Raw genomic sequence first — 8,781 nt, forward strand, 5'->3', positions numbered from 1 at the left:
ATCAAATTTGATATCAGCCTTCTCTTTTCCAGATTGAAGAGTCGTAGCTTACACAGTAATCTTCAATAAAAGTTGTATCACATCTTTGATTACTGTGTTCCTTTGAATCTTTTCCAGGAAGTCTTTTCTTTTCCAGTCTCCTCCAGGGACCAGAACTACACTCACGTTCAAGACGTGGGCAAAGCCTGGATATACAGAGAGGCACAACAATGTCCTCTCTTTTATTCCCTACTCCTTTCCTAATGAATCCTAGCATCTGATTTACTTTTAGGCTGATGCTCAGCATTTAGCTGACCTTTTCGTGGACTCTCCTTCCAGACCAATACTCCTATTTTCCACATTTCTTCTTTGTCCTGTTCCTTATCCATCTTCCAATTTTTGCACCAAGCTATATCGCCTCCCGTTTACATAATTATAAGACAAATAAATTAGACCCATGTCATTTCCACTCTCCAGTAAAGAGCTTTGCAAACAGTGGTCTGTGGGTACACCTACTACATTTCTACCCACAAAAAGTGCCTAGGAAAAGCAAGTTCAGTTGGAAAAATACAGAAATAGCTACAAACCAAAAAAGCCTGAAAATCACTGAGGCAGAAAATTAATACTTTTTTTTTTTTTTACCTATAGTAGCACTCCCTCTCCCAACTGGTGCTACATTAGAGGGACACACTCAGAGGATCTAGGTACTAGGATAAACACAGCAATGAGCTATTCTGGAAAACAACGTTTACAAAGATAAACACTTTAAAGGATCTGTGCAGGAAAAGAAGTTTCTAGATCACTGAACATGCCTGTAACACAGCCCAAAATTTCATGCATTCTCTAGTACAGAGCCGGTCACCTCGCAGGTTCTGTTGTGCTGAATGCTCATTTTCTGCTGCAGTGCAGGGCTTCGTTTTGGACCAGAGCACAGAGAGTAGCAGTGATAACATACTGCACAAAGAACAAATCACCACTACAATCTCATTCACTGTATTTTGCTGTTAACATTTTGCACCATCCTTCTGGATTCAGACTGTAGCTGGCAGCTAAAAATAAATTTAAAGTCACTTCTGTAAATACAAGGAGCTTGCTCACTACATGAAATAGTTCTGCCCTCCAAAACCTTTGCACTGTATCTCAAGCTTGGACCTCATTATTCACCTTGGATCAACATCATATGCTCCAGGATCTACATGAGGTACAGAGAACTTTTCAGAAAAGGAGCTGGTTTTTAATTATGCTGACAGATAAAGACAAGAAAAGCAGAAAACAAGAGAAATGTGAGAACTTGGTCCATTCAAGTTCTTTTAGTTAAAGCACCTTTAAGCTTTGTAAAAAACACAAAATTCCTCAAAGAGATCAAAATTAAAACTGAAAGATGACTATGAAAACCAGAAATAATGGCATCCATTTGGTGCAATTACAGAAGACAAACTGAAGGAACAGACATCTTTTTCTCCCAGGATGGATTAATACATTTATCAGTGAAAGCTTGTAACCAATTTAAAATTAAAAGCTCACAACTTTCTGGTGTTAGCTTCTCAATCTCTGTAAATCTCTGTTCTCAGTTTTGGTTTCCCTTCCTTTTTCTCTCTGTCCCTTAAGTTTTCTTTTTTTCAGATATTCCTACTGTTTAATGCATTTTCTAGCTGCAACCAAATAAATCTATGAACAGATGATCACAGATGATTAAATCACAATGGCGTGACTATTTACAGCTGATGTCAAGCGAGTCACATTAACCGCATGAACTCCCAACCTTTACAGCTGTTGATGTAAAACACAGTATTGGAAAGCACCTTCGTGTTTCAAATTTAACATATAAAAATTCAAGAGCTGCAATCTAAAACAAATGCAACAAATGATTTAAAGTTGCTATATCTCTCTTCCCTTGCTTCCTACCCCCATTAAACACAGATCTTTATCAAGAGACAGGCTCACTGACTAACCACATATACACAAAAAAAATATATACAGCCTGTCCTGCAACTGTCTGTAAATTCTTTTGTAACTTACTAGGAATTATCTCCCCTAATTGGAAAAATACAGGAAACAGAGCTTTTCTCTATCACCACTTGTCTTCAGCACACATGTACCACTTTCTGCATGTTGTCAATTTTTCAACTATTCCCCATCATTTTTATTGGTCATTGATGAAAAAACAGAAGAGAGAAAGTATTTTTTGGAAAAAATAATAGTTGACTGAAGAAAAAGAAATTAGGAGTGGCACTTAAAGCTAATGTTAACATTTTAAAATCTCCTTAGCTCTCTGGGCAATTAGTGTCCTGAAAGAAATGTTCACATACTCTTTTTATGGAAACAGATTTCAATGCAGCCTCTCCAATAAATTCAGAGACACAAAGAAAATCAGCTTTGCTGCTGCTTTCTGTACATGAGTATCACCTAATCTGTTACAGATATGTTAGAATTGTACACCATGTGTTCCCCTTGGCATCCATGGCACTTTGTCTGCATTAGTTTATTTCTCATATACACGTCTCCAGCCTATGCCTCCATCATTTCTGCAATGTCTAAGCATGCAGTACAGTGCACTGCAGTGGTATCGAAGGAGGATTCTAACAAGTTAACTGCAGGGCAGATCAGCAGGACACATAAGTAATGAGCACCACGCTCATATTGGTTCTGAGAACCAAGCTGCTATTTCTTCACAGTGCTACACAGGGTGGAAGAGATACACCTTTATAAACAGAGACTGCTATAGTCAGATAAAACTCAAAATGTCTTCATTACACATTGTTGGCATTTATCAGAAAATTTCCTTTTTCTGAAGAGGAAGACCCACAGCTCTATTAACCCCAGGCACAACCTCAGTGCAGCTAGGGAGCAAGCCAGATGCAGGAATCCCTCCTATCCCACATGCAGAGACCACAGGCACCTTACACCTCTTCAGTGCAAAGAAGGCAAAGCCAGCCCACCCTCACAACTTATAGAGAGAATATTTGCATGCAGATTCCATCCAATTTAGCCAACTTCCATCATGTAAACCTTTATACTTTCCTTGTTTGAGAAGTCTACAGAAGGAAAAGAATTTTTGCCCAACCCACATTAGAAGATGACATATTTTGTGTTTTGTTTGAGGGTTTTGGGAGAGCAGAAAGGTTTTTCTTGCCTGATTACCCTTTCAGTACTTACAGGTGTACTTCAGGGACAGGTTTAATGCATGATCTTTTCTTTACTGCTTTGCACAGGGATCAGCATTGTAAACTAAATTTCTGACAAAACCAGCTCAAACTGTCCACAAAATTCTTTCAACACCACTCACAGATGGGAACTGACTGCCCTGAGTATTTAATATGATAGAGCAAAGACCCACCAAAACTGCACAATTTTTATACCAGAATCTTTAAGGCCACAGGAATGTCAGTTTACATACGGTCGATGTAACAAAAGACAGACCATAATTTTCCTTTCCTTTTGCTTTTGCTTTTCCTTTTCTTTTTTTTCTTTTTTTTTTTTTTTTTTTTTTGTGGGAAGAGTAGTTAGTCTGATGCCATGGAGAGTTTCCAGGAAAATAAAGAGGGCCAAACTATGACCCACATATTCCTGGTTGCCTATTAATATCAGGTTTATTGAGAAACATTCTCTCTGGCAAAACAAAAAACTCCCCTAGTTAGCAATCAGGTTAAATTTGTACTTGTGCTTGGACCTTGAACACTTTCTGGCCTTAAAGAACGAAAGACAGAGGAAAGCCTTTGGGTGCACACAACACTACACCATTAAATCAGAAGACTCCTTTATTGCCCACTCATTCATCTGATGTCTCTCCTGTTGCTCCATGCATGGAGATGGAGACTTACTAGTGATGAAGTGTGACAACCCACATCAGGAACTAGGAATTGTGGACGAACATGTTGAAAAACACAAGGTGATGGGCAGATGCACCTTGTAACAACCACCCAGCATTTTCCAAGCACAGGAATGTGCCAGACCTTCCTGCTGCAGAGCCTTGCAGTTAAGAGTGCCTACAACTTGCCTAGATCAGCTACAACAGAGCCATACAGAATACATGCAGGTCATACAGGTTGGCACCTTCCCTGAAATTCTCAGGGAAAAGTATACAGAAGGCAATACTTGGAGTCTGAGACAAAGGCAGACTGCTATGGAGAGGAAGATCAGTCCTACACCATCTTTTAGTACTCTGGCATTGGCAGTTATCTTCTGGTATCTCCACCTACAACCTGTGTGGAAGCACTGGGGTAACAGGGCTTCACAGTTACAAGTACAGATGCTGGGGGCAACTACAGGGACTTGGACATTTTCTGCCACCTCCTGTGCTGCCCTTCCCACATCACTCTCTGCACTCACGAGGGAGATGTAGCTGTCAGTTCCTGCAGCAAACTGATCTGAACCACCCTACCTCCTTCTTACTCAGGTGGAAGCCAGTCACATCTAACAAGGCCGTGAGAAAGAAATTACACTGCTTTCGTAAAACCAGACACATTCCCAACCAAGACATGAGGTAGTATGGGGACAGTATTTTACTTTTGCTGCTGGGCTTCTTGAGCTCAGCTCTGCTCCTGAATGTCACAGGGCATCAGTTGCGATCAGTGGTTCTGAAAGGAAGAAGCTGCCATTCCCACAAGGCAGATGCAGTTGTGGGACTCAGCTGAACACAATCAGCCAAAATGCATTGAGACATACAAACTAAAACTCTGAATTTTCTTCACAGAATCCACTCTGCAGCTAGGAGGTCTGGATGGCACCTGCTTAGTTCCATTCAGAGTGATAAAGCCACAAAAGAAGTCTGTGTGAAGGAAAAGATCTCTGCTGAGGAAAAGAATGACAAGTCTATTTCCATGCTTAAGACTGCAAAGCTGCTCAAATGGTTACAATGAGAGATCTGTGCACTTTGGCACAGTGAAGAATTGAGTTTAAGATCATAAAAATGCATATTTGAACTGAACTGGTATTTACGCAGCACCAAAATAGCCTGAGGGTTACACCTGCATACTCAAATTAATTTTCAAGTGCCTCTTTTGCTATGCAGGGTATTTTATGTTACAGTCGTACCATACTTATACAACCTACTCGAAATGTGTTTCCCCTTGTTTGGAGTAACAACTTTCCAAATTGGACTTTATGAGACATCTCCAGAAAGAAATTAAAGGCAAGAGCCTTCCCCACATACTGCTTCCTGACTACCATACGGAATACCTGCTGAGCAGAGACCTAGCAGGTCTCTCTGCTCATTCCTGAGCACAGGTTAAAACACATTCAGCTGTTAATCAATGAAGGCTTATATAAAGCCTTTTAATGTCTTCATCAATGAGAGCTCTATATGGCTCACTGGGAAGTGCTTTTAGATGGATCTATTGACAGTGGAGTATATACACGTTCAGTGCAACACACAGTGGAACAGTAATCACAGAATCAGAGGGGCTAGGCACAAGTGGTCACAATCTGTCCCAAGAGATGTTAAACTATAATGTTATCATTCCTGACAAATGCATCTTCTTAAAAACATCTAGCGACTGCAACTCTTTTCCCCTCCTCCCCATACACACCAGCAGTCTACCCCAGCACCTCGCCACCCTTGTTATTCCTTTCTTTGCTGTAATTCAAGCTTTTTACTTCTTGTCTTAAACATCATGGAGATTGATAACAGACTCTTCTCTTCCTCACTGAAGTCTCCTATAAGCTCCCCTGAATGCCTGTTCTTCTCTTGAAACACACAGTTATTTCAATCAGTACTCCATGGCAGGTTTTCTGAGCCTCTAATCATTCTCACTGCCTTCCCTCTCAATTCTCTCCAGTTGACCCAAATCTTTCATAAAAAATTTAGTATAGCAGTCCACACCTACAGCCACTTCAAGCCTGAACCAGGCATAAGGACAACTTCTAATGTCCTGTAGGACAACAATGCTACATAATCTGACACTGGCTTATGTTTGGGCAAATGTTATGAACTGATTAAGATCTTTTATTCCAACAAAATTGGAACAGCAGCTGTATTAAAACAGGAGTTTCATATGCGTATACAGTATCAAAACAACATTCCCACAGAATCAAGCTACGCAATTCAAATTAATCTGCAAAAAGTACGCACTCTGTCCAGGAATCAGTGGTACCATGGCATTCTCTCTCAGTCACGAGAGGTACAGCTATGCACAAGAATCACAGTAGCCAGCCCTCTGTTACCCTGAAACACCTTTCCCAAAGAGCTTTCACCAGACCCTTCTGCTTGCCTGACGGGCTAGATACTTGGTCTAGTTTCCCCTGACAGAAGGCTTCCAGAGACTGGGGTCAAATAGCAGCTGTGATTAAGAGCACCAAACCAGGACAGATTAGTAATACCGGGAAAAGTCACTTCCATCCTGTGACAATGGTTTTAAAACGAGTTTGAGAACAAGTGGCTGCACTTCTCCAGCTCCAGGTTTCCCTTTTTTTTTTTTTTACAGGCCACAAAATTCCTATGACCTAAAACCATAAAACCAAATTCTGTTCTTTGTACTTACCCTTCTCTTTGGTACTCCTCATCCAAATTTGACAAAAGCTGGGACCCAGCCACAGACAGATCGAGTGCAGCTAAAGGTAGATCTCGATAAGCAAAATTAACGAGCTGTACAGGAGCAATGCTTTTGGTCTCTTCTTCCACTTGCTGTGAAATTATCTCAACTTCTGAAACACCGCCTTCTATTGCAGGCCTGAAGATACAGTAAGCAAAATAAAAAACCCTCTCTCTACACACACATATACACATAAACAAATATAAATAAATAAGCAAGTAAAAGTAAGTTAGAGATAAGAACTTCACAGAATCCTAGAAAGACAGCAACCTAAAAGACCTTTGCAAGGTCACTGAGGGAGGTATCCTCACTGAGGGGACAGACCAAGTCTGTCCAAACTTGTCTTTTATAGATCTGACTGAACTCAGCAGAAACCTCACAGTCAAAGGAGAACAGCATTTCACTCTGCTGAATCTGCTTCAAAAGCACTAAATACAAATGGATGTGTTCTAAACAAACAAATATGAAAACAATGCATGAACCCATAAGCAAAACAGAAAGAAGGCATGTAACTACACCAACTAAAAACTCACTGCTTTGTAAGTTAGATCAGTGAGCAATGAATAGCTAAGCTTATTAAACATTATATATACAAATCAACTGTTAATTAATGGGTGCAGTTTGACCCCTCATCCACTGTGACTGATCCTTTGCAGTGCCCAGGGAAAGCTGCTCGCTCAATTTGATTTACAGTAGGTGCAAGCATAAACTTCTCCAGCTTTCATCCAGAGGAGCCAGTTAACTTCTGAAGAAATCTCAGGCTGCTTGTCAGATGTTTTCAACAGCAGGTGAGAAGATACTCTTTTTCCTTAGGGATATAGTTAAAAAGTGCTTAGCACCCAACTTCCCTCTGTTATTTGACTGCAAAAGTTGCATTGGCAATTTTGTTTTAAAGAAGCTTATTAAAATCTTCCAGCTATTCAAGCAACCTGAATAACAGCTCATTTTTTTTCCAGAAAAAAATGAATAATTTAGAAGAGTTCTTAACTCATATATCTTTTAAGTCGAAGGATGTGGGCGAAGGAACTAAAATTCTATGTGAAAGAGATAGAGAAAGGTTCTATTGGTCAAAGCCTCACCATTAGACTAACACTTTTGGACAGAAAACATTATTCCTAAATTAAAAGGAGCTAACTGCTGCTAGCATTACACAAGAAAGTAATTTTAAAAATCGGAAAATGCTGTTATATGTCAAGTATTTGGCAGGGAAAGGCTGCAACTGCGTCATACTATGGCAGAAAATAGAGGTAAAAGGAAGCACTATTTGAACAACCTAATGGCTGCTTATTTTATTCTTTGTCTAACTCCTAATAGAAACAATGAGATTCTTTCATTTCCAACAGAACTGTATTCCTCTTTAAACAATCTGAAATCAGAAGCCCGAGGGAGCTAATTTTAGCAAGAACTTTCTTTGATTTTCACCTTTAGTGCCATCCTGCGGACATTCACCTTTACAAGTCCAAGCTGTTTAGTTTTTGTGTGAAAGAACATACAATGATCCAATTTCCAGTATTACAAAAGAAAAAGGAAATGGGTTGCTCCAGCCTTCCCCCTCTCAACAGTACTTACTTTTTGTATTCTTAGACAGACTAATCGACAGACATAATCTGATTTGACTGAAAAGAAAACCAAACAAACCAACAGACTAGTGTTGGCAAACAGCTTTGGGACAGGTTTGTTGTCAGTAAATAAAAAAGGCAAATGGATACGAAAACAATATAGCATACTAGTTTGCAGCCATTGGCTGTTAGTGACAGACATGCGTACAGCCTTCATTTTTTTTTTCTGCTAATTCACACTCTTCAAATGACTCACCAAATCCTACTATTCCTCAAAGTATCAGCTTTTCCTTCCAATAATATCAATAGAACCCTCTTGATGTCACAACAACATTCTCCTACAGGTAGGAACCTGCTCCCTTCTATTAAAAATAAGTTATAACTATCCTCACACGGTACTTACTGAGGATTGGTCATGTTGGAGGATGCAACCAAATCAGCAGTGGTTCCGGTATTTAACTAATTCCAGCTGCTCTGCACAAAAGTTCTAGCCTCCCAAGATTAGGTCTCTGTGAGAAGCAACACAAAGTTATCTAAAACACAGTCAAAAGAACACCAAAGGGCTGCACTGGTGTTGTCATGTTGTGAGTTTGTCTAATAATTTTATTTCCCCCACAATCCTTTTTCAAAGCAGTTTTATTCCAGGTTAATTCCTCCATTTTATGGAAGCTGTGAAGTTACAGTGCATTTACTTACACACATGGACACCTGCT

General features: G+C 39.8%; 1 protein-coding gene across 1 annotated transcript in view; it reads right to left on the reverse strand.

Annotated features, from left to right (window-relative positions):
* LOC104465036 (transmembrane protein C15orf27-like) overlaps nucleotides 1-8,485 on the reverse strand; it is a gene marked incomplete at its 3' end in the record, with an annotated part of 52,554 nt that extends 44,069 nt beyond the window's left edge. Inside the window, exons 1-2 of the mRNA XM_010077926.1 lie at nucleotides 8,472-8,485; nucleotides 6,459-6,647 (exon numbers count right to left, since the gene is read on the reverse strand). Coding sequence (XP_010076228.1) covers nucleotides 6,459-6,647; nucleotides 8,472-8,485 — 203 coding nt within the window. The remainder of the gene's footprint in view (nucleotides 1-6,458; nucleotides 6,648-8,471) is intronic.
* Between the last annotated feature and the right edge of the window lie 296 nt (nucleotides 8,486-8,781).

The sequence above is a fragment of the Pterocles gutturalis genome, unplaced genomic scaffold, assembly GCF_000699245.1.
Source record: "Pterocles gutturalis isolate BGI_N339 unplaced genomic scaffold, ASM69924v1 scaffold19038, whole genome shotgun sequence".
Taxonomy (NCBI): Eukaryota; Metazoa; Chordata; class Aves; order Pterocliformes; family Pteroclidae; genus Pterocles; species Pterocles gutturalis.